Genomic DNA, 25,822 nt, shown 5'->3' on the forward strand with positions numbered 1-25,822 from the left:
GGGTCCTGACAGTTGCATAATGTGGGGAATGTGGGGAATAACATTCAGCCGCTCCAGGTCATCTTTTAATCATCTTAACAGCGTATATTTTACAGCAATTAATTGCCTGATATATTTGAGCAGGTTTCATAACCTCCAGAAGCATTAAAAGCATTGTTGTTTTGAAAGGTGCCATGATAAGATCAGAGCAAAGTACCTGAGGCCAGTGCCAGGTGTCACAGCCATGTCAGGCTCCACTCGCTGTCTGCCAGAAGATAAAACCTTTCTACTTGTGGGTTGGATTTGTTCACTCCTTCCCAGAGCTAGAGCCTGGAGGATCAGAGAAACACATTATTCTCTCTCTCAAGAGGCAGTTCTGCAGCCCACACAAAGCTGCCCGTGCTAGCAGTCACAGAGGTAAATCACAGGTCGTGATTACACGCCAGGACTGCTGAAAATAGAGCACGAGCACCGCGTTAAGGAAACCCCCAAAGTCAGAGAATGAGATGCAAAATGCAAGCTCTGGGCCCAGTGGCTGTGGCAGACATGCGTGTCTGTGGGCTGGCAGCCCTGCTGGCCCCAGGGCAGCACGGGGCAGCTCTGTGTGCAGGCACAGCACTGTCCCCAGCGCAGCAGGCACAGCTGGATCCCTCCCGAGTCCCTGCCTCTTCTCCCTCATGCCCCTTGCCCGTCCTGTGTGCGAGTCTCTGCTACCAGCACAACCCCCAGATGTGTTGAAAGTCCTTTTCCCAGCCCGGCTGTTGAAGGAGTCAGGACTCTTGGGCTGCAGTTCTCAGGGCTGTTCATTAATTGTTATCTGAACATTTTCTGCCTGGCCTGCCGCGATCTGCTCAGCAGCTCAGCCAGGGGCACGCTGCCCTCCCACGGGGCTGCTGCTGTCTGTGACACTAAAAACTACGTGTGCTGTATGTACAGTTCTGTTCCCAGAGCTGTCACCTGTGCCAGACAGTGACTGTCCACTCCAGACCAGTCTGGAAGCGCCAGCATCCCCCAAACCATGGGGGCCAGGAAGAAGAAGGAAGAAGGGCAGGGCCCGCCCTGATTCCTCCCCTTGGAGCCTCAGCCCCCCTGTGCAAAGTCCCAAACCCCCACGTACAGAATCCTCACACTGTTCCCTCACCCTGTGATCATTGCTGCTGTGCTCTCTAAACCTGTGTGACATTCAATTCTTCATGTGAGGTTGGCAGCTGGCTCCATGGCCACACTCAAAGCCTCGGGGGTCTGTGGCTGCACGCCAGGGTCTCTGACCCCCGGCCAGGGCCCGGCCCATCCAGGAAGGGCAGAGAGACGCCCGGGGCTGGCAGTCCTGCCCCCGGAGCTGTGTGTGACTGCCTGCCGCCAGGTGTGCAGCTCATGCCACACTCTGTGCTCCCAGAAGCAGCAGCACAGCACACGCAGCCCTGTGGCTCTGGCACTGTTAAACAGGATACCTGCCCGCACGGGCGCCTCTCTGCTGGAGCCTCCCGGGAAGCTGCTCCAGAGGATCCGTGTGCGGGCAGGGCAGCCCGGGAGCAGGCAGAGTGTCCCTGGCACACGGAGGGCAGCCAGCACCAGCTGCCAGGCCGGGCCGTGCCAGGGAATGCGGGGGCACATCCTCGAGGGGAACACGGGAGTGCTGCCGGGCCACTGGAGAGCCTGTGGGGAATGGGGGGAATGGGGGGAATACTGGGAATATGGGGGGATTGGGGGGAATGTGGGGAATATTGGGAATGTGGGGGGATTGTGGGGAATATGGGGGTAATATGGGGGGAATGTGGGGGTAATATGGGGGGAATGTGGGGAATATTGGGAATATGGGCAACGTGGGGAATATTTGGAATATGGGGAATGTGGGGAATGTGAGGAATATGGGGGGAATATGGGGGGAATGTGGGGAATGTGAGGAATATGGGGGGAATATGGGGAATGTGGGGAATATGGGGGGAATGTGGGGGGAATGTCGGGGGAATGTGGGGAATACTGGGAATGTGGGGAATGTGGGGGGAATATTGGGAATGTGGGGAATGTGGGGGGAATGTGGGGAATACTGGGAATATTGGGAATGTGGGGAATGTGGGGGGAATACTGGGAATACTGGGAATATTGGGAATGTGGGGAATGCGGGGAATATTGGGAATGTGGGGAATATTGGGATTGTGGGGACAGTGGCAGTGCTGCCGGTCACGGTGAGCCAGGGGGCTGGGGGATTGTGGGGAATGTGGGGAATATTGGGAATGTGGGGAAGATTGGGAATATGGGGGAATGTGGGGAATATTGGGATTGTGGGGATTGTGGGGGCACTGGCAGTGCTGCCGGGTCACTGTGGGGACTGTGGGGACAGTGGCAGCGCTGCCGGTCCCGGTGAGCCGGGGGCTGGCCCTGCGGGTGCCGGTGTGCCGGTGAGGGGGCGGCGGGCGGACAGCCCAGCCCAGCCTGTGAGGGGGCAGCCGGACAGCCCAGCCCCGGGCAGCGGCAGCAGCAGGGACAGCAGCACTGCGGCGGGTGTCAGCTCCGGCGCACGTACCTGCACGCAGGTGTGCCGCTGCCGGGGCTGCAGCAGCTCTGCTGCGGGGCTGTGCTGCCGCGGGGCTGGGCTGTCCTGCTGCGGGGCTGGGCTGTCCTGCCGCGGGGCTGGGCTGTCCGGCTGCGGGGCTGGGCTGTCCTGCCGCGGGGCTGGGCTGTCCGGCTGCGGAGCAGCGGCTGCGGGGAGACCGCAGGGTGTCCGCAGGTGCCCCCAGAGAACCGCACAGGGACCTGGGACAGGGCGGGAGGGACGGAACCAGGGCGAGGGGCTGCCACTGGCAGGGCTACGTGGGACACCGGGCAGGAATCCCTCCCCACGAGGGGGGCAGCCCTGGCACAGGGCACCCGGAGCAGCCGGGGCTGCCCCTGGAGCCCTGGAGTGTCCAAGGCCAGGCTGGACTGGGCTTCAAGCAGCCTGGGACAGTGGCACCTGTCCCTGTCTCCATCCCTGTTGCTGTCCCCTGTCCCTTGTCCCTATTGCTGTCCCTGTTCCTGCTATCCCCCATCCCTGTCACTGCCCCTGTCCCCATCCCTGTCCCCTGTTGTTGTCCCTATCCCCTGTCACTGCCCCTGTCCCTATCCCCATCCCCTGTCCCTGTCCCCTGTCCCTATCTCCTGTCCCTGTCCCAATCTCCTGTCCCTGTCCCAATCTCCTGTCCCCTGTCCCCGTCCCGCTCCCCGGGGAGGGCCAGGCTGAGCTCTAGATCTTCCCCCGCCGGTCCCCGCTGGGGTCCCGGTGCCCGGGAGCCGGGGCGGGCTCTGTGCGCTCCGCAGCCGCAGCCGCGATCCGCCCGACCCGCAGCGGGCAGGGCGCGGGGCTCCGCGCAGCCCGTCCCGCCCCGCGCTCCCGCTGCTCCCGGTGCTCCCGGCGTTCCCGGCGTTCCCGGTGTTCCCGATGTTCCCGGTGCTCCCGGTGTTCCCGCTGTTCCCGGTGCTCCCGGCGCTCCCGGTGCTCCCGGCGCTCCCGATGTTCCCGCTGTTCCCGGCGCTCCCGGCGTTCCCGCTGCTCCCGCTGTTCCCGGCGTTCCCGATGTTCCCGATTTCCGCCGAATTCTCCCCAAACCCGCGCCCTTCCCCCTCCCCCCACACGCCGGGCCCCTGGGGGCGGGGCCGGGCGGCCCCGGGGCTGCGGGCGGGGCGGGGCCCCGGGAGGGGCGTGGCCGGAAGCACGTGGCCGGACGGCGGGGCCGGGCCGCCGCCACTTCCGGCTCGGCGGGTCCCGGTGCGGCCGGCGCGGAGCAGCGGCACCGGGCAGCCCTGGCACGGAGCGCCGGCACCGGGCAGCCCTGGCGCTGAGCACCGCCACCGCCGCCGGGGGAGTCCGTCCGTCAGCCCGTCCGTCCGTCCCGGTACCGAGCGCCCACACCGACTGCGCTCCGGTGTCGGCAGTGAGTGAGTATCGTCCGTGACTACCGGCCTCACCCGGCTCCGGCACCTCCCAGCCCTCCCTCCGCGGCGGCCCCGGCCCGGCTCCCCGTCGCCCCGCCGTCCGGCCCCGGTGTCCGTGATCGTGGCGCGGCCTCCGGCTGCGGCGTGTCCCGGTTCGCCCCGGTCCTGGAGTTGCGGGGGAGGCCTCTGCGTGGGCCCGACCCGCGCTCCGCCTGCTGCCCGGCCGGTGCCGCGGTGTGCGTCCCTTCCCCGGGATCTCCCTTCCCCCGGGATCTCCGCTCCCCGGGATCTCCCTTCCCCCGGGATCTCCCTTCCCCCGGGATCTCCGCTCCCCGGGATCTCCCTTCCCCCGGGATCTTCCTCCCCCGGGATCTCCGCTCCATGGGATCTCTGCTCCCCGGGATCTCCCTCCCCCGGGATCTCCCTCCCCCGGGATCTCCCTTCCCGTCTGCTCCCGGCCAGCAGACACATCCTGGAACCCCAGGAAAAGCTTGTTACTTTTGAACATGATCAACAGTGTGCCTGTGGGAGGAAAGATATCTCCAGGAGCGTGAGCTGGTCTGCTGTTTTCCAGGGCTCGGGTGTGGGGGAGATGCTCCCAGCTCTCTTGGAGGCACAGCTGCCTCCAGGAAGGTGCTGCCTTCCTCTCCAGAGCTTTGCTTCTCTTTCCCCTCACCTGAAGAAAGCCCAGAGCAGTCGTGTCTCCCCAGACAGCACGTGGGGCGCGGTTAGGGTTTGCATCCCAGCGTTTAGCCAGGAATCAGTGTTGGATGGTGGGAAACGAGGGCAGAGGCTGCTGCCAGCCCCCTCCCGACCTCCTCCAGCTCCCGTGCAAGGGCTTCTCCTCTGCAGCTGGGCAGCTGCACACTCACCTGGGCAGCAGGAGAGGGATGTGCCTGCCTCAGCTCCCTGGGAGCCACGAGGAGCCCCCGAGAGGCACAGCCAGGGGGGAATCACATCAGGAGCAGAGCTGACACTGGAATCACAGCACAGGAGCAGAGCTGACACTGGGATCACAGCATGGAGCAGAGCTGACACTGGGATCACATCGGGAGCAGAGCTGACACTAGGATCACAGCATGGAGCAGAGCTGACACTGGGATCACATCAGGAGCAGAGCTGGCACTGGGATCACAGCCCAGGAGCAGAGCTGGCACTGGGATCACATCAGGAGCAGAGCTGACACTGGAATCACATCAGGCACAGGAGCAGAGCTGACACTGGGATCACAGCCCAGGAGCAGAGCTGGCACTGGGATCACATCAGGAGCAGAGCTGACACTGGAATCACATCAGGCACAGGAGCAGAGCTGGCACTGGAATCACAGCACAGGAGCAGAGCTGACACTGGAATCACATCAGGAGCAGAGCTGGCACTGGAATCACAGCATGGAGCAGAGCTGACACTGGGATCACATCAGGAGCAGAGCTGGCACTGGGATCACATCAGGAGCAGAGCTGGCACTGGAATCACAGCATGGAGCAGAGCTGACACTGGAATCACAGCCCAGGAGCAGAGCTGACACTGGGATCACATCAGGAGCAGAGCTGACACTGGAATCACAGCCCAGGAGCAGAGCTGACACTGGAATCACAGCACAGGAGCAGAGCTGACACTGGAATCACATCAGGAGCAGAGCTGACACTGGGATCACATCAGGAGCAGAGCTGACACTGGAATCACATCAGGGACAGAGCTGGCACTGGAATCACATCAGGAGCAGAGCTGGCACTGGAATCACATCAGGGACAGAGCTGACACTGGAATCACAGCCCAGGAGCAGAGCTGACACTGGAATCACATCGGGAGCAGAGCTGACACTGGAATCACATCAGGCACAGGAGCAGAGCTGACACTGGAATCACATCAGGCACAGGAGCAGAGCTGACACTGGAATCACATCAGGCACAGGAGCAGAGCTGACACTGGAATCACATCGGGAGCAGAGCTGACACTGGAATCACAGCACAGGAGCAGAGCTGACACTGGGATCACATCAGGCACAGGAGCAGAGCTGACACTGGGATCACATCGGGAGCAGAGCTGACACTGGAATCACATCAGGAGCAGAGCTGACACTGGAATCACAGCACAGGAGCAGAGCTGACACTGGGATCACATCAGGCACAGGAGCAGAGCTGACACTGGGATCACATCGGGAGCAGAGCTGACACTGGAATCACATCGGGAGCAGAGCTGGCACTGGGATCACATCAGGAGCAGAGCTGGCACTGGGATCACATCAGGAGCAGAGCTGACACTGGAATCACATCAGGAGCAGAGCTGACACTGGAATCACATCGGGAGCAGAGCTGGCACTGGCCTCTGTTGAGGGACACATCCTTGCACAGGTTTTTGTACAGGCATTTAGGTTTGTCATTTTCATACCTTCCCAGGTGTGATTTCCATTGCTGCCAGGAGCTCCAGGAGGGTGATTTTCTCCTGGAATGCAGGCAGGGCAGTGTGCCCAGAGCAGCTGCAGCAGCTGGGGGCAGAGGTTTCATTCCCGAGCTCCGGAAGGTTTGAATTCTTTGTCAGTTTCACGCTGAGCAGTGTCCCAGCAGTCTGAAGCATCAGGCACTCTGTGTACCACAAACTGACCTAAATTTAAAGCTGCTGTCCTGGTGTGTGACCCTGTGTTTGCACAGACAGCATGGTGGTTTTCCTGGAAGAGCTTTCTTTCTTGTTTTTTCTTTCCCCTTTAGTTGTTGCAGCCTGTAACAGCCTGACAACAGGGCTGTGTTTTGCCTTCCAAGGCAGCAGAGAGCCTGTTTGCCTCTCTGTCCTCAGTGCAGGTACCAAAAAGGGTTGGATTTGACTGTGGAGATCAAGCAGAGAGTGAGGTAAACGAGGAAATGCCGGGGATTTGCTGAAGGTGTGTGATGGGAGCAATGCCTTTGTCCACAAAGCCATGAGCGGTGGAAGAAGGAATCTCTGTGCTTGAGTTTGCAGTTAGAAGTTTTTAAGAAATCTCAGTTTTTAAGAGATCTCTAAACATTTGGGAGTTTTAAAGAAGGCTCAGTGTTTGAAGTTCAGCACGGGGAGCTCCTGGGGGCTGGGAAAGCTCAAGCAGCAGAAGGGCAGGAGGGCAGCAGAGGGAGAGTCAGGGGAGCAGGAATGGCATGGGAAGGACTGCCCTGAGCCTCTTGCTGCAGAGTCCCTGCTGCAGGTGGGCGAGCCCCGAGCATCCCAGACCCGCTTTGGGAATTTGGCTGGGCTGTTCTAATTACCTTGTTTGCTCTTTCCTGTTTGCTGGCCTGGCTCTCCTCCCTGCTGAGGCTGCCAGTGGCAGCTCCCTTTCGGCTGCCCGGTGCTGCTGCCAGCCCTGCTGCTGCTCACACGTGGGCTGTCAGGGGCTCAGGTGGAAAATGCTGGCAGGCAGGTTTTGAACAGTATCCCTGTCACTGCCAGCTGCAGCCACTTGCAGTTTTGCTGACGGTTAGGAGGAGCTCAGATGTCTGTGATTTTTTAATTTTAGCATTGGTGGCCCTTTACTGGAACTTACTTTGGGGCTGCCTGAGGTGCTCTTGAGGAAGGCTGTGCTCTGGGTTCAGGCTTCTCCTGTTGCCAGGGGTTTGAAGTTTGGGTTTTTGTTTTTACATTAAGGTAATCTGGTTCCACAGCAGGATGTGTCAGCGCGCTGTCACTCCCTCAGCCTGTCAAACCAGGTAGTCTTTGCAGGACCAATGTTTGTAATGTGCCCTGCACACTCAGGTGTAGGAGTGTCTTTGTGATAGTGCAGCTGGGGCAGGGTGGGTGTGGCACTTTAGGGGAGCACAGCTGAGAGGACAGCGACCCTGGGGTCCCTTCCAGCCAACACCCTGCTGTGGTTCTGTGGAAAAGCCTGCACATAGTCCAAGCTTTTCCCTGGCAAAAGGAAATCTGAAATTGCAGTCAGGCCCTTCTCTGAGTTACCTGAGAGAGCTCAGTGAGAGACTGCTTCAGCCTGATGCTCTGGAAACCAGCAAGGCTTTGTGGAGCTTCTCCTGCCTGCCCTCGAGGCTGTGTGTGTGTCTGCCGGGGTGTGGGGTCCCGGCGTGGCTGCTGCCCTTTCCTGGAGAGGGGGAGCACGGCCGTGGCCTGGGGAGGGTGAGCAGCAGGTGCTCAGACTGTGCCGTGGTGCTGATGTCAGGTGTTTCTTGTTCCCAGGGGCCTGGTGCACCTGCAGAGCAGGAGGAAGAGCCCTTTGTTACCCCGGCCGCCGGACCTGAGAGCAGGAGGAGCTGTGCTCCCACCTTCCGAGCAGGATGGATCCAAGTGAGTGGAGTGCTTGCTGCCTGCCTGTGCTGCTGCCTGCGCTGTGAGCAGCCCGTGAGTCAGCTCCTGGACTCTTGGGAGGCACCCGTGTGGCTCAGCTGCAAGTGTTCAGCAGTGGTCACTGCTTACTGTGCGTGGCTTTATCCCCTGGGTGACAGAAGGGGAGGAAGGAGTGTCTGGACTCCACTTTGGAGCTCACTAAAATAGCACAGCGTCTTCAGGAGGATTTGTTGCTTTCCTCCACTGCTGAAGGCCTCCTCTCACAGCTCATAACCCCATGCTGATACTGTGAATGAGCTGTGTGGGTGGGAGCAGGCTGCAGTCTGTTTGAAACAGGGACCCCATGTGAAGCTGACTGAAATGTTGAAGTTTGGGGCCTTCATTTGGTCTGTTGGATGTTTTTATAGCTGCAGCCATTCAGGTGCCATTGTGCTTCTTCCCTTCCACAGCATCTAAAGGAGGTTTATTGTCTCTGCTTACCACCTTCTTTCATATATGCAGCATAGTAGGTGTTATGTTTACTTAGGAATCTGGTAGCAGAAGAGAGCCTTCTGAGTAGGAGCCTTTGAGTTCTTTGAATGCCACCATCACACAGGTTACATCTGTACCCAGCTCACAAGTCTGAGCTTCTGTATGTGTGTGCCAGCGGGGGGATTCAGGCAGTGCCATGCAGCTCTTCCTCGCCAGCCGCAGAGCTGAACTTCACCTGGCAGTTGTCAGCTCTGGAGAAGCTGGGTGGCTTCCATGGGAGGGACTCGTGCAGGAATACAGGCAGACTTTTCGAGGGAGTGCCCCGTGTCCTGTGCTTGCTGTACTCGTGAGCACAAAGGGAGGCAGTCTCTCGGGGAGGCAGGGTGCCTTTAGGGCAGCCCGGAATGCAGGGGCCAGCCTTGCCAGGGAGCAGGCTGTGGGCACACTCGCCCTCGGGCTGGCACCACGGGACAGCGCGGGGGGGAAGGAGCCTCTGGCAATCTCAGCCCCGCTTTAAAGCAGAGTGACCTGGAGCTGCTTGCTCAGGGCTGTGCCTAGCTGAGGTTGCGGCCTTTCTGGGCAACAGAGTTACATTTTAGTGGAATTCCCTATATTTTGTTATTTTGTGGCCATTCCCCTTCAGGTTCTTGCAGGGCGGCGCTGTGGTGTTTCTGTCTTGGTGGTCTGTTTATTCCCCGTGCCCCAGGTGTTTGTGAGCAGGATAAATCCTGCTGAGCTTCCCCTCCCTGTGCAGCAGCAGTCCCAGTTCCAATCCCTGAATGGTTTCAGTGGCTCCTTGTGCTCGGGCTGCAGTCTGCAGGTGCACAGCTCTGGGTGTGCTCTGTGAGCAGCCGGGTGGCCTCCCTGCTGAGGGAGGGGGAAATGCCTCAGCAAACGCCCCTTTCAGAGGCCAGAGCAGTGCAGGTGGAGCAGGGGTTATGGCTAATGCAAGTGCATCCTTAGGCAGCTTTTGCTGCTGCACGCTGGGGCACAGGTGGCTGTTTAATCTGCTCAGTTTGACGGTCTGTGTGCAGAGCTCTACGACTCACCTGAGCAACTTCAAGGGCACCAAAGGTATCCCTTGAAGGCTTATTTTGGACGTATGGCCATTCTGATATCACCGTTTGCTTTTTTTGTAGACTCACAGTCTTCACTTCCCAGCCTGTTTGCTGGGTACGATGATGCTGAGAGCGCTGAGGTGTACGAAGATGAGCTTTACCCCGAGGAGTCATCCAGTGAGCAGAGTGTTGACAGCGAGGTGGAGTTCCATCTCTATAGCCAGATCCACTACTCCCAGGACCTTGGGGAAGTCAGCGCCCTGGGGGTGGAGAGCGAAGCTGATGTTGGAGAAGTCACGGGTCCAAGTGCAGGTCTGACTGAGAAACAGGGCGAAGATGAGAACCTCACTGAGCTCGCTGGTGGGGGCACTCAGCTTCCAGATGAGCCCGAGGTCATCGTCCTGTCTGATTCCCCAGATGAAGACAGCATCTACACGAGCAAGGCACAGAGGCCAGGGTGCTCCTCAGCGCCGCGCAGAGCACGCATCCACCTGCTGTCTTCCACGCCAAACCACACCAAGGCTGCTGCACGTAATGCCCTGTGTCCCCCTGAGTCTGCTGTGGGCGCTCCAAGGCAGAGAAGCAGCCCCGGTGGGAGGCCTGCCCCAGTCCTTTCTGCAGGCCCCCAAGCCCTCCATGACGTGTTGGTGGTGGACAACAGCTCGGAGGAGGAGGAGGAGGAGGAGAGCCTGATCTCTGATAGCGAGGACATCGAGAGCTGGATGCTCCTGGGAGCTGGGGCTGATGACTCGGATGGAGACATCATGCTGAACCTCGAGGGCTGTGCCACTCCTGTCAGGAAAGGTTAGTGCTTTCTCTTGGCCTGTTTGTTCTCGTGTGGGGACAGCAGTTTGTCTGCAATGACGCTGGTGCTGCTACTTGAAAGGTGAACGGAAAGCTGGCGAGTTGGTGGCAAAGCTGTGGCAAATGAAATGGTCATGGCTTGTTCCATTTCAATACCTTCATTTCAGCAGCATGGCATGTGGAAGGAAAAGCAGCATTTTTCCTGGCAGAATCTTAGCAGTACTACCAGAGTGGTTTATACTGTGATCTTTCCAACCTTGCCATGTGTTTTGTGTTCCTGAGAGTGTATAAGGAGTTGCTGTGTGCCAGACCAGAGACCTTTCAGCTCAGGGCAGGGATGAGCTGTAGCAGGAAGGAGGCAGGGGGCAGAGGGGAGGCCTGAGCATTTCCCGGGCCTGAGTTCAGCAGGTGACTGCTCCCTCAGCACTCTTGACCCTTTGGGCTGTTCCTCTGAGGCTGTCTGACTCTTCTCGTGTGGATTCTGCTCCGAATTCGGAGAGGTTTCTCCCCAGCTACTGGAGTCTGTGGTGTTTTGATAAACATTGCAGCAGAGAGGCCCGTGAAGGTGGTGGTCAGTGCCTCAGAGTTTCAGCAGGTGTCTGTGGTCACCGCTGTGTGTGGCACACACTGTCACCAGCAGCTGCAAACGCTGCTGGATGAGCAGCCACGGTTCCTTCCTGCTCGCTGCTCTGCTGGGGCACAAAGGGCATCGCTCCCTGCCAGGCTGAGGGAAACCGTGACCCAGACAAAGCCTGCAGAAACAAATAAAGAGGAGTTTGTAAATGAAGTACAACAGACCGTACTTTGAAAGAAGTTAAAAACTGTGCATGCCCTAGCTTTATTTGGTGCAAATAAATAAAACTGTATTTTTATCTGTGTAAGTGAGGCGATTCTGCAGGGCATGGAGCACTCTGTGACCCTGATCCCCAGGCTGACCTCACTGGGGTCAGAGTGTCTACAAACAGTGCTGCTGCTCTGCTGTTTGGCAGGGAAGAGCTGTGGAATAGGCTTTGCCTTCTTTGGTGAAACACGTGTTTCAGGGCCATGAATGTTTGATAACTTTCTGCTGGAGCTGTGAGTGTTTTTGCATAGCTTAGCACAGTTTGTGGCTGCACAGACTTCTACATAAAGCACTCTGTCACTGCACCAGAGTCACTAATAAGCTCACCACGTTTGCAATTCATGTTGTTTTTTTCCTCCTCACAAATCTTTGTAAAGTTTCTAAGGCTTGCCTTGCAGGTTTGCCAGTGCTGACGGAGGGGGCTGTTAAAAATCAAAGGGATGTTTGGTACCAGGGAGCAGTTTTTGCTAAGTTATGCCACATTCTTGTGACAAACAGTGTAATGTTTCTGGTTCGTAGCCAGTGTTGGCAATAAGCAAGCCACATGCAGAGCAGACAGCAGGGCGAGAATTTCCCTGCCCTGTGGGAATGGGCCACACTGGTTAGAACTTTAATTGTTTTGTAGAGTGCAGGGAATACGAGCAGTGTTTGAGATGTTTCAGTGGGCAGCCAGAGGCAGTCATAGGAGGTCATAACCTGCTCCTCTCCTGCTCTGGTTTTGTTCCCAAAGTAGGCCAGAACCTTCTCCAAACTCCTCCAGATTCCGGTGGGTGGAATTCAAGTAGCTCTGGTGCACAAAAGTTTGGTTCAGCTGCTCCTTTTCTAAGACACACTGTGATCCCCATGCAAGGGTACAGGCTCAGAATAAATTGTGTTGTAGGTATGTGTGTGTAGGGAAGAGAAGCCATAAATGTTCCTAGTGTACAGTAACTGTAATTTGTTTACTGAACTTGTGTCTTGCATCCTATGGACAATAATATTTAACTTGTCTAAGGGAAGGTGTCCTTGCCCGTGGCAGGGGTTTGGAACAAGGTGATCTTTAAGGCCTTTTGGAACCAAAGCCATTCTGGGATTTTGCAGCTCCATAAATGACTCTGCTGAAACATGAATATAAAAATTTTTGGTTCAAAGAAACTCATTTTAAAAACGTGTGTACTGGCAGATTCCCCTCTCAGAGATATTCTCTGCTCATTGATTTAAAATACTGTGGGACATGCACAGTTCTGTTTCCAGGGTTTCTAGGGAATGAAGGAGGTGTTTTGGTGGCAGCACTGTGTATACATTACAACCTCAGGGCCTGTGGCATCAGTAGGGGTGGTCCTGGCGTGCAGGAGCTCAGGAAGCCTTGCCTTTGCCCTCTCCCCTGGAGCTGCCTGTGACTGTACACTGGACTGGCCTCCCGTGACAGTGCCGTGCTGTTTGGTGCCCAGTTTGCTTCCCGTGGAAAAGGGACCTGGCACGTGAGAGCAGCCTGTCGTGTCCGTCATTTCCCGAGCCTGTCTTCACATCTGGGTCCCTGTGCAGAGGAGCTGAGCTTCCACTGCGACAGAGGCAGCTCCTTAGGGAGGGAATGTAGCACATCTCCTTGTTCTGTTCACTCCCCTGCACCTCACTCGCCCAGCCCGCTCTTGTCTAACATTTATTATTTTTATAATTATTATTTTAAATTCCCTCTGAACAAACGATGCTGTCCTGGTCGCTCTAGAGCTCAGAGAGTCTTCCCCCTCTGCAGCTCTCCAGCTCCAGTTTCCAGCATTCCACCGTTCCGGCTGTGAAGGAAAGAGGTGTGCTTTGGCTGTGGGAGACGAGCTCTGGCTGCCGGGGGCAGATCCAGGTTTACCTGCTGGTCCTCACCTGCCCTCCTGCAGTTTAACCCTTCACATCCACGAGTACCAGCGTCCCGTGCACAGAGGGGACCTTCCCTCCCCTCTGCCCTGCTTCCTTCCCCCTGGTTTTAGGCGCCTTTCAGGTTTTGGTTTTGCTTGTCTAACTGCACACTAAGCCACAGCACATTTTTGCCTGTATTCCTGTAAAATTCCCGCTCTCCCTGCCAGAAGGCAGGCCAGGTGCCCGCGTGTTCCCACCTGGCAGTGGTGTTTTCCTGGCCTGGCTGCCAGGAAGCTGCCCGGTGATGCTGCAGTTGCTGTGCTGACAGGGTCCTACCTTCTTCAGGGTGTTTCAGAAACGGGTACATCAGCAGTTCCAGGTCTCTGGTATAATCTATGCTCTTTTCTTTATTTAAACTGTAGGAGTCCATAATAAAGGGCGCAGAAGGAACCGTTGCAAACTGTGGCGTGCACTAAGGCAGAGAATTCATTTCCAGTGTCAGAGTTTCCATGTCTTTAGAGGAGGGTTCTCCCCTCCCACCCTTCTCTCTGCTTTGCAGTAAGAGTTTATATGATAAGAACGTTAATCTCCTGTAGTTGGAAGTCTTTCATCCATTTCTTCATTAAAACCTTCCTTTTAACATATTTCTTCTTCCATGAATGGCTGCAATCCTAATCTCTCTCTCTCTTTTTTTTTTTTTTTTTTTTTGGAAAGACAGCTTTCAGAGCTGCAGCATTGATGTCCGGCCACTAAGGGGTACAAAAAGCAATTTATCTTCTCCCTGTTATGTCCTTGGCCCCTTTCTCAGAGACTGGGTGTGAGTATGGTTGCACTCTGGGCTTGGCAAGTTTGTGGTGTGTGGCTGCTTCTGACTCCAAAGAACACTTGTAAAATGAAAAGGAGAAAAAAAGAAGCATGTCTGAACATTTAGTGAATGAAAACATAGCAATGTGCCTAAAATGGAAAAGAAAATTAATTTGGAAGCATTTAATTTTTGCCTCTTCCCTAAGAAATAATGTAGGAAGGAGTCTTGTATTCAGTGGCAAAAACTGCAGCTTACAGAGTCAGGATGGAAATAGCAGTCTCCAATAAATTTGACTTCATTTTTATGTCCATCAAGAAGGAAATGCCCTTTGTGAACTATGGGTGCTTGAAATGGCTTCCTCTAGACATTGGCCTTAAGTTTATCTTAACTGTGGGGCACTGCAGAAACTACGAAAAAATCTGACCACGTCTGTATTTCTTTTCTCTGTGCTCTATTATTCAAATCCCTCTGTTTGTTTCTAAGTGCTGAAAAGGTGCAAGCTTACCACAAAATGCAGTGAGTTGTGCTTTGCTTCTTTTCCCTGACAGCTGCTTTTGAACGTGACCTTTGCATCACGCAGTATGTTTTTGTTCTGGAGTCTTCTGATTTGTAGCAACAGCTACGAACTTCTTTCCTACAGAAATGACTGCCATAAATGTTTCATTTTCCTAGGCCAGATAAGTGCTCTGTAAAGAGTCACACTTCCCTTTGCTTATGGGATACCCAAGTTGTGGAATCACTGGCTTCCATCTCAAGCAAAGTTGCTTTCAGAAGTAAAAACGTTTCCAGGTGGAAATTTCTTCAACATCGAAACATTTTTGTTGTTGATACCTAGACACATTGCCAGTAGCATGTAGAGGTGTGTGCTGTGTTTCCTAAAAGCAGCAGGGCTCCCTGGTGTGATGCACCTACCAGCTCCAGTGTCACCCTGGTGGCTTCGTGGTGGCTGTCGGGCTGTGCCAGGCTGCTGCTCCGGAGGCCACACGTGCTGGCTGTGGCCGTGTCCCTGCTGCAGGGGTGGCCTGAGCCCTGTGATGGCGTGGGCTCCCGGTGTCTGTCTCTACAATCCGTGTTTTTAGCAGCAGGCTGTGCTGGCAGCCGTGTCGCTGTGGCTGGCCACCCGTGCCACCCGTGGGCTGCCCCGGAGGGGCACAGAGGAGGGGGAGGCCAGGGTCCTGGCCAGGCTGGGGTGGTCCCAGGCCAGCACAGAGCTCCTGCTGTCACTGCCCCTGCCCGCAGAGCTGGGCTGGGTCCCCCTGCAGCGAGGCACAGCTGGGTCACAGCACTGCTGGCAGCAGAGCCCCGCTGTGGGCTGCTCCTCCCAGGACTGCAGCCTGCTGAGCCCCGTGGTCTGGGGGTTTTTCCTGTGCTCTGGGGGGTTTTCTTCTGGCCTGTGTTTGCTGGAAGCCTGCCGTCATGGAGATGTGGTGGGAGTGGTTTGTGCATGAATTCCTGCAGCAGAACGCACCCTGGAGCGGGAGGCAGCAGTGGGAATCCACCTCCCCCCTGGAAGGTACAGCACATGCATATGGATATTTTGATTAAAGAAAAAATCTTAATCTTCCTCGCCGTGTTATGTGGATACACTCGAATCTCTTGATTATTTAAGGAAAAAAATTAATAAAACTAATAAAGTTCCTTTGCAAATCCAGAGAGAGCGAGGCTGAGCACATCCTGCAACCTGAGCAGCCCCTTGTATCTGCTCAGATTCCGTCACTGCTGTGGACCTGGCTCTCATTTGCATTTCCTCTGGCTTGGGATTGCTGACTAGGTTTTCTGCAAGAGTGCCCATGCTTACATGGTCATATATTCTGTGTGACTTTTTTTCACTTTTCCCACCTTTTTTTCCCCTCTGTTTGGGAAGGGGATTTCCCACCCTTCTGTTATCAGTTTGATCTTTCTTCCTTGTCCCTATTTCTCTGGGTTCCTTACAGGTGATAACAAACTGTCACACTGCAGCTGAATTTCTGAACGCTGAGGGGAAACTGATTTAGTCCTTCAGAAGGAGAAGCTCTAGGTGTTTAAACAATTAAAAAGTACAGCAGAGACGGTACTGGATGCAAAGGACGTAGGGAAAATGTAAAGTTTGGGGTGTGGGGGGACAGAGGTCTGTCCCTGCACCCTGCAGGGCCGCAGCAGGGAGGCTGGCCGTGAGGCAGGGCTGTGTGGTCACTCACTTTGCGCCCGGGGGAAGGCAGGAGTCGCTCCTCAGGCTGCGCTTGTGCGTGGCCAGGTGCGCACACACCTGGCGAGCCTGGCCCGGTGGCCGTGGTGGTCTCTATGCTCTGTTCACGAGTACGTTGGTATTTCCAGAGCTGGTCTGGGCCAGTGCTGTGTGTGGCTGTGTCCCGCACGGAGCAGCCCTGCTGCAGGAGCCCTTGCCGGGCAGGGTTGTGACTGCAGGGGACAGCGGGCGTGGGGGCACGCTCCAGCTCCTCTGCTCAGGGTCCCCTGCGCTCCCTGCAGAATTTCCCACCAGCAGGACACTTCCTGTCGTCGTGGCATTCGGTTTTGAGCTGTTCTTTTTGCCTGGCAGGGTTTAGCAGTGGCAAGGTTTCCCACCTGCCAGGCCCAGCCTCCTCCTCTCCCTGGTGCTGGTGTTTGGCTGCTTTTCCCCTAAAGCTTTTGCTAACGTCTCTGATTTCACATCCCGTGTGACATTCCCAGCTATGCAGAGTGTGTCCTGTCAGACAATGGCATTAGCATGAGGAAAGAAGACAAGTAAAGCTCTGTGTCCAGCCCTGGGCTGTTGTTGGTGGAGGTGGATGGCCGAGGGAAGCGTGTCCCCGTGCCCTGCTGAGAGTGCCCAGAGCCGGCTGCAGACGTGTTTCTGTCACCGGTTTGGGGTGGCTTGGCAGCGGTTTGGTGCACTGTGCCATCAGTCTGGTGTGAGTTCTGCTGTCCCTGTGTCACTTTGGCCCAGCCTCAGGTGTGGTGGGGCGACTGGTGTCACACCTCTGCAGTGGGGCTGAGGGGAATGCCCTCGGGGAGCCGGAGCAGGCCCGCTGGAGGCTGCAGGTTCCAGCGACAGTCACAAAGCCCCTCTGTGCCCCGAGCGGGCAGAGTTCTCTGCACCTTGCTGTCCTCGCTGCGCTGCGTGGGTGGCTGTGCGGCTCCCGTCCTTCCTGTGAGCCCCGGAGGCACCAGGAGCATCCTCAGGACGAGCCTTCCTCCATCAACCCCTTTAAAACCCCAGCAGCCGGGCCGCGGGGGGGGAGCACGGGGGAAGCTGCCAGATGCTCTTTTCGGTCTCTTTTTGAAACTCTCTGTGCATGGTGGAGCACCAGAGCTGGCTGTACCCTGCTGGAGCGGGGGCGGTGAGGCGGCGGGCGTGCTCAGCCCGGGCCGGCCGGCCCTGCCTCCTGCTGCACTGCCCTTCCCAAGGTAAGGAAATGGGGAAATGGGGCTTGTGCCTCTGCAGCTTTACCTGCAGGGCCTGGGGGATCCTCCCTCCCTCCCGCTGGAGCCAGGGCGTGGGGGCTGCTGTGTGGGCACAGGCGCATCGCTTGTGCAGCTGTGTGTGCTGGCCATTCCCCCTGCCCTGTGCGCCCCTGGCCAGAGCAGGCTGAAGGGGGGACAGTGGCCAGCTTTGAGCAGCAGCGTCCGTGGTGTCCCGCAGCACGCCCTGAGAGGGGCAGCAGCCCTCGGGCCCGTGCCAGAGCCTGCAGCCAGTGACAGCCCAGCACAAACCTGAGCTGTCCCCCCAGGCTGGCTCCCAGGACGCAGCACAGCTGGCATCGTTCGTACTTCAGGCTGAAGGGGTGTGTGCTGATGTCCTCACCGGATTTTTAATTATTGTAACTCTTTTTGGAATGAAAAGAGCAGAGATCCCTCTAAGAAATCCGTGTCAGCAGCCTGGAGCAGAGGGACAATTCAGGTGGCTAAATTGTTTTAATTATTTTTATTATTTTTAATTATTGTAACTTTTTTTGGAATGAAAAGAGCAGAGATCCCTCTAAGAAATCCGTGTCAGCAGCCTGGAGCAGAGGGACAATTCAGGTGGCACTGGTGCTCTGTGTGTGTCTCACGTGCTGGGTCCGTGGGGTGTGTTTGTGTCACTGAGATTTTCAGGCAGCGAGCCCAAGTGCTTAGAACATACTGTGCTGGTAAAAATGAAGCCTAGAAGCTGGGTTTTGGTCACTCACTTGTAGTTTTTGTGATAGAGTTTGTTTCACTTTGAGGAGCAGCTCAGTGCAGGTGAAGCAGGGCCGTTGGTGTGGCCGTTTCCCTAAAAATGGAGTGGGAAATCCATCCAAATCTAATCACACGGAGTGATTTAGTGCTGGCTGGAGGTCAGTCCTTTGTGCTGGGTGTCTCTCCCAGGGTGAGTGGGCTCCAAAGGCTGCTGCCTCCAGGGGCCATCAGCCCCTGCCCGGGCACCTGCAGCCCTCCTGCTCCCTCTCCCTGCCCTGGGCACAGCACTTCCACCCCACCGGGCTCTCCCTTGCATCTCAGCTGACCCTTTGTGGGGCCAGCCTCGTGCTGCTAGCACAGAAAAATTCCTACTTTGCAAAAATATTCCTGAAAGCGAGGTGACGTGTTTTCCGTGTGTCAGCGGTGTGATTTTATGTTTTTAAGCACAAATGACACGTTTGTGACGTATGCCAGTGATGTAATTTTTTTTTTTCCTTTGTGGCACACACGTGCAATCTCCAAAGGACAAAAGCTGGAAACCGCTTTTCCCTTTTATGGAAGTGCACATTTGAAAATAATTTCCCAGTGAACTCAAATAATTACCAGGAGCACATGGAATTTTGAATTTGAAAGCTTGACTGATCCTGAGTGGCTTTGTGAAGCTTGAAATCTGCAGGAATTTGAAGGAGAAAGCAGGCTCTTTAGGAGCTGAATTCTTCACAAAAGAAAATTTTTCTGGTCCTGTTTTATTTTAGTGTTGTAGGAAGGGCTGAAAATTTATAAGGGGTGACTTCATTGAGACCTAATTTCTTTTTAGTTTGGCAAGCACCTGATCTCTTTTCCACCAGTAAGACTGAGACTATTTCTCAGTCAATGTTCTTCCATTGCCACTCCAGGTTTTGTCTTACAGGGAAGAGACTCACTCAGAAAATAGATAAAAATGGGAAACACGCCCCAGAGTCCTGGTCAGTGCTTCAGAAAACGATCAGATGCCAGAACAGCTCATTCAAGTGTTGCCCTTCTCTCCTGTAGCTGCTCTGAGAGTGTAAGACTGCAAAGGGAACAACTGGGCAGGTGGGGTGTGCAGGTGAGGTTTAATTTATCCAGCTGGTAATTTTATTTTTAATGTTGTACTTACCATCCGCAAGGAAAACCTGCAGACTGCTGTTAAATGTCAGTTCATTCAAGGACACAGAAAAGTATTTAAAAATGCACTTCCAGCCTGAAAGGAGGATTTAGACAGCCAGCGAGTGCTTTTCAGTTTGTTTTCCAACATCCAGCTTTGTTCTTGTAATATCCAAATTTGTTAACAAAACAAAGTGCTGCATGAGGCACAAATCTGTACAAAACAAATGAAAAATCAGAGCCATCAGACAGTTCTTATCCAGGAAAAGAAAAAACAAAAAGTAAGAAAATGAAAATGTCACCAAGAGTTCAGTATCAGGCTGTTTTCACCCACCCACACTAAAAACTCTAAGCTCTAATTCTTGACCAATATCAGTAGTTAATGCATAATTAGTGGAGCAATATCTGTAATATTTACACAATTTGTGGTGTTAACACAGGTCTTCAAAATAATACTTAATTGTATCTTTCCAGAAACAGTTGTGGTACCTGTGTGCCTTTGATCTCTGTGCACACAAATTTTATCCAACAAAATTAATCCCCGTACATTTATCTACAGCAAAATCCTTGCTCTTATGCATATAGTATCTCTAGTTGCACAAATGCTAAATGTTTAAAATCACATTTGTTGCTTCTCCTTTGGTTGGACTCTCTCACTCCTGTTTGGCTTTTTTGTTTTGTTGTGTTGGAGTTTTTTTTGTTTGGTGTTTTGATTTTTTTTTCCTTTGGTTTGGTTTGGTTTTGGGGTTTCTTTTTTGTTTGGTTTGGATTTTTTTGTTGGTTTTTTTTTGTTTTTTTCTGGAGAGAGATTCCTTAAAATACATGATGATTACTTTGAAAACGCTAAATAAGTTGGAAGGAAACAGAAAAATGGTAAAAACCCTTGTTTCAGTGCAAATTGGGAAAACCACAGTAGTGATGACTTTTTTCCTTTAACAGGAAGGTCTCGCTTTCCTTCTGTTTGGGAGTTTTGGCAACAAGTAAATTGATAATAATTCACACAGGCTGTGGCACGGGTTGCTTCGGAAAGTGAAGAAGCGCTGGAGTGGGAGAAGTTAAACTTCCCAGTGCAGCCACAGGGTCCGCGCTGGGAATTCTGCCTCACTGCTGCAGCGTGCTGTCGGGAGGAGCTCTCCTCACTGGGACGCTGCCCCAGCTCACCCTGTTCCTGATCCTGAAGGGGGAAAAGCATTGCTGGGGTTTCTCTAGCCTGCTCTCCTTTTTCTCTCAGCTTTTCCTGATTAAAAATTTGCTCACCTCTTTGGAACTCTGCCCGTGAGTTAGTGTCACCCCAAGTGCACTGAGGGCCCCCTCCCCACCTTGCCAGAGCTCTGTAATTCTGCCTCTGAGAGTTCAGATTACACTCCTTGGCCTTTTTGCTCTGTCCCCAAAGCAATCCCCTGGCGTAGTTTCAGATGAGAGGGAGCTCATCTTTGGAATTGTGCAGGTGATTCCTTTGGTGGCGCATGTGATAGTCGGAAAGATACTGTCAGGTTATTGTTTAATTGGAATACTGGCAATGTCGTATTTTTAAATTATTCATGCTTTTTGAAAACTGTGATGAAGACTAGAAAGCAGCCAGCTGTGTAGCAGCCTTAAAATGTGTGTTGGTTATCACAATTTAAAAAAAACCACACAAACAGAAAAAAGAAAAACAAAAAACAAACAAAAAAACCCACAAAAACAAAAACAACAACAACAAAAAAAAACCCCAAAAAAACCCCACGAAACAATAAAAAACAAACAACAACAACAAAAAAACACACAAAAAAACCAAAACCAAAACAAAAAAAAAAAAAAAGGAAAAAAAAAAGAAAAAGGAAAAACCAAACCAAGACAAAAAAACCCCAAAAAAAAAAAGATATGAAAGAAGGAAGAAGAAAGAAAACAGCTATTAAATGGCATTTTGCAGGCATGATTTATTTTCCATGGCTGACTAAAGAGCATCTCCTGAATCATGTTGCTTGGGGATGTTCAGTGTCAGCAGATTTGAGGGTCTGTGATGTTTAGGGCTTATTGCATATGTGGGCTACTGAAGTGTCATGCCTTAGGACAAAAATGTGTAAATATGAAGACATCTAAATTGCACACCTTTGTAAAACTGAACGGGTGGGTTTCCGGACAGAAGCCGCTCCAGCTCAGCGAGAGGTTTGGACAGGGCGAGGATCTGACATCCTTACACGTCTGGAAAAGCAGCAGTCCAGCTCAGAAGGGCCGGGCGTTGGGCTGGGGCCTCTGGTTCCTGAGCACAGGTGACCCTGCAGCGTTCGGGGCGCTGCAGGGCGGTGACAGCCCGTGTGCAGGTGGCCCGGAGGGTGGCGTTCCCCCGGGGGCTGCCCCGCAGCCCGGGGCATCCCCAGCGCAGCAGAGGCTCCTGCCGAGGCTGCGGGGCACTTCGGCCCTTGCGGAGGGGAGCTGCACTGCCCCGGGGCAGCAGACTGAGCGAGGCGCGTTGGCTTCGCCCGCGTTCTTCGCCCGGCTGCGCTCGGAGCGCGCGTTGTGCGCGGGGCCGGGGGATGCTGCGGGCTCTGGAGGCAGGCGGGCGGGGATGCTGCGGGCCGGGGAGCGGGGCAGCCTGCAGCCGGGGCTCGGGCCCGTCCCGCCCGGCTGGGGAGGCGCTGTCCCGGCCGGAGCGGCGCGGACAGCCGGCCCAAGGGGCGCAGAGCCGGTCCAAGGGGTGGCAGAGCCCGCCCAAGGGGCGCAGAGCCGCTCGGGGGCCGCAGAGCCCGCCCAAGGGGTGGCAGAGCCGGTCCAAGGGGCGCAGAGCCCGCCCAAGGGGTGGCAGAGCCGCTCGGGGGGCGCAGAGCCGCTCGGGGGCCGCAGAGCCCGCCCAAGGGGTGGCAGAGCCGGTCCAAGGGGCGCAGAGCCGCTCGGGGGGCGCAGAGCCGGCGGCGCTCCCGGCGCTCCGCCCGCCCGCGGCGGCTCCTCCGGTGGCCGGGAAAGGGAAACCTGCCTGTTTAATGACGGGGCTTCCTTAATTCTAGCCAAGATCCGCGGCGCACGCTGCTGAATGCCTGGCTGTGTTAATTTTTTAAATCCGGAAAACAGTGGCAGAACTTTGAAGAGCTTTTAATAGCAAGTATGTTCTCGCTGAGGAACTGACGTTTGTGACAGAAATCACAGAGGCTAAACCCTGTTTCTGGTGCTGAGTTTCTCCTGTGAGGTGGGTTCTGCTGAGGCCCCGGCAGTCAGAGCCTCGAGCAGGATGTGCTCCGGGCAGGGCTCACCTGGGCGGTGGCCCAGCAGGTTGCTGTGCTCCCCGCAGCTGCGTGCTGACACAGGTTGGCTCATGGTGTGTGCTCCTCACCTGAGGAGCAGTCATCCTCAGGTGCTCGTTGTCCCGTGGCTCTGAAGCCTCCTCTTGGCTTCTGCAAGGGGGAAATGTAGTGCGCAGAGGAGGTTTTAGTGCGTGTCCATTTCCTTTCATTGTGGCTGTTATGGAATAATAATATTATTCTGGAATCCTGGCCGCCCCTGCTTGAGGTGGGTCAGTACAAGAGACACACGTATAATTAAAAAACACCACAGTTTCTTTTGGGTCTGATGATAGCTCAGACCATGAAATCAGTGAATCGGGTGAAGTTCTTCCTATTTATTTCTACATTGCAGAGATCCCATAAAGCCAAATAAATTCATGGGATTTGAGCGGAAAAAGTACTGTGCTGCTCTTTGCAGAAAGAAATAATGGTGCTGAAGTGATGCCCTTTCAGCCCTAGCGTAACTGTGAGGCCAAAGCAGACAAACATGGTACAAAACTGTCCTCCAAAATCCTGGAAAAATATTTTCTAGTGTATTATTGTAATTGAGCACAGATTCTGGAAACTAAAAGTATTAATTATGATTAGTTTCCTCCCTTCACTACAGCAGATTTCCTTTAATTTGAAAAACCAAAAAAGGAAAAAAAAAAGAGCTCTTTTCTTAACTAACTCGCACATTTTGCTAGCAGTTGCTTTAGTTTGGGGTTACTCAAAGTTCAGTTCTGTTCCATCATTAACGTGTCACTGAGCGCTGTGCTGTTGTTTTCAGTATTAATATCCTGATTTTGGGGAGAAACCAATTTTAAGACACGTTAAATGCCAAGGAAATTAGGGTAGATGCAAAATTTAATTTATGCAGTGTTTCGATGCTTGCAAATGTATTGAAGACTGGAAAATAATTGCTTATTTTTAAGGGAATTTTTAGTTTTCTTGAACATGTGACCTTGCATCATCTGAATTTTAAACTTTATAGCATTTCAATGCTTTTGCAATAATTCTGGCTAACTTCTCTTTCCTTTAAAAGAGAAATTATGTGCAAGAATAACCTTTATATAAGTTGAGGAGTCAAGTATTTGGACGTTAAGCAGGGCATTTTTATAGCGAATACTTATCTCTAATAATGTTACATAAGTTTTAAAGAATATATTACGATATATCATTGGAAGTTACCCCTAACAAATTTTAAAATCAATGTTACTATATAGTATACCTTGTCTCAAACTCAGATATTTTTCAGGGTTTGGTTCTCGAAGCTGCCTGGGTGGGACGGAGATTGATACATCTTGCGTGGTTGAGACCTGTGGTGTTGTTTTGTAGGTTAATGTTTTTAAACCCGCCGAGCAAACAAATCCCACGCAGACGACCAGCACTAAAGAAAGTAAAAAGCGCTTATAGCAATAAAACCCGGTGTTAAAATTGGCGCTAAGTTAATGGTTTGAGCAGCGTGCAGAGGGTGCTCTGCGAGAGCAGCAGGGAGGGTTTTGTTCACAGAACGCTCAGGGGCTGGCCCGCGTGCTCCGGGCTGCGCTCACCTGGCTCACCTGGCTCACCTGGCTCACCTGGCTCACCTGGCTCACCTGGCTGCAGGGTGGGGCTGGCGTGTCACTGCAGCAGGGAGCCCTTCAGCTCACCGAGAGGGGCAGCCCTGCAGCAGCAGCAGCCTTGGAAAAGTGGGAGGATTTGCTGTGTGTCCCAGCCTCCGGCAGCCCTCCATCCTGCCAGAGCCGTGGAGCTGCCATGCCCTGGGAACGGCACCTCCAGGTGTTCTGCAGGAACAGGCGTGGCCACGGGGGCTGGCACAGGCCTGGGGAGGTTTTCATCTTCTGTGGGATCACAGAATCGCACACTGCTTTGGAGCAGAAGGGATCCTACAGCCCACCCAGCCCCACTCCTGCCACGGCAGGGACACTGCCACTGCCCCAGGTGCTCCAGCCCCAGTGTCCAGCCTGGCCTGGGCACTGCCAGGGATCCAGGGGCAGCCCCAGCTGCTCTGGGAATTCCAGCCCAGCCCCTGCCCACCCTGCCAGGAGCAATTCCCAATATCCCATCCAGCCCATCCTTCTGTCAGTGTGCAGCTGTTTTTGATGCCCAGTCCTGAACTGTAACCTATTGTTTGCTTACAGCTTTGTGGAAGGGCTCTGTTGGAATACCCAAACACCTCCAGAGAGCCCTTCCCACCCGGGGCACGGCGAGGCACGCTGGCGCTGTGGCTGCCCGCGGTGCTCCACGCCAGGCAGCACTGCAGGCTGGGCCAGCATGCTTCCCTTTCCACTTCTGCTGGATCGTGAATAAAGCCCAGAACGTTGTATCCTGCAGATAATGTTTGCTTTATCCTGGCTGCTTGGTATACTTAATATAGAGTGGCGTTAGTGAAACCAGGATCCATATTGTAACATGTTTCTTTCTTTTTCAAATAATTTCTCTGACTGGTGGACATATACTGCTTCAACTCCTTAAGATACATAAACAGAGTTATTTGCAAAATTTGGGCAGAACCCTTTCACCTGGCCAGTGAGGAGCTACTTTCCTCACTTAAAAAAAATATTTTTATATCTTTTCAGCAGCAGTTGAAAGATGTGTAAATCCTGTGCTCCTTTGACTGTATTAGTATGTGAGGAGGCTCCAGGAGAGCTGCAGAGGTGCTTTGTGTGAGCACCTGGAGTGGCAGAGCAGGTTGAAATGGCTCCAGTGCCAGAGGATGGGCTGGATGGGATATTGGGAATTGGGAATTGTCCCTGGCAGGGTGGGCAGGGGCTGGGCTGGAATTCCCAGAGCAGCTGGGGCTGCCCCTGGATCCCTGGCAGTGCCCAGGCCAGGCTGGACCCTGGGGCTGGAGCACCTGGGGCAGTGGCAGTGTCCCTGCCGTGGCAGGGTGGCGCTGGGGGGGATTTGGGGTCTCTGTGTGGTTCTGGGGCTGCTCATGGCACAGCTGTGTGGGTCAGTGCAGCAGTGACACCAGAGCAGCAGCAGTGAACCACAGCGCTTTGAGAACTTTGCATTGTTAAAAGCAGTCTCCAAACTGTTGTGTTTAAAACAGAGCGATGTAAAACGATTCTTTAAAATTCTTTAAATGATTCTTTAACATTCTTTAAAGCTAACACTGGCTTTCCTTACCTGCCAGCCCAGACACACCACGCTAAAGTAACCATTAAACTTTCTCTTCTTATAGGAGGAATTGCTGAGCAAATACAATAATATATGAAAATACATTGTTTGTTGAATTCCTGGAGGGGGAAAAAGAGAGAAATTAATAAAGCATAAATTAATCCTAATAACCTTAATATGTAGCACATGGGGTTTGGGTGCAGAGGACAGCACAGGGGTGCAAAAAGGCATGGGAGCTTAGAGCTCT

The 25,822-nt window shown here is 54.0% G+C and overlaps 1 protein-coding gene across 3 annotated transcripts in view; it reads left to right on the forward strand.

Annotated features, from left to right (window-relative positions):
• The first annotated feature begins 3,667 nt into the window (after window positions 1-3,667).
• ZCCHC7 (zinc finger CCHC-type containing 7) overlaps window positions 3,668-25,822 on the forward strand; it is a 97,368-nt gene continuing 75,213 nt past the window's right edge. For 2 of the 3 annotated variants that reach the window (XM_038125934.1, XM_038125933.1), the window contains exons 1-3: window positions 3,669-3,894; window positions 8,041-8,148; window positions 9,759-10,481. In XM_038125934.1, the coding sequence (XP_037981862.1) occupies window positions 8,139-8,148; window positions 9,759-10,481 (733 nt within the window). In that variant the 5' untranslated portion in view covers window positions 3,669-3,894; window positions 8,041-8,138. Of the gene's footprint in view, window positions 3,895-8,040; window positions 8,149-9,758; window positions 10,482-25,822 lie in introns of all 3 variants that reach the window. The other variant, XM_038125935.1, reaches the window with a different exon arrangement.

This window comes from Motacilla alba, chromosome Z, assembly GCF_015832195.1.
Source record: "Motacilla alba alba isolate MOTALB_02 chromosome Z, Motacilla_alba_V1.0_pri, whole genome shotgun sequence".
NCBI lineage: Eukaryota > Metazoa > Chordata > Aves > Passeriformes > Motacillidae > Motacilla > Motacilla alba.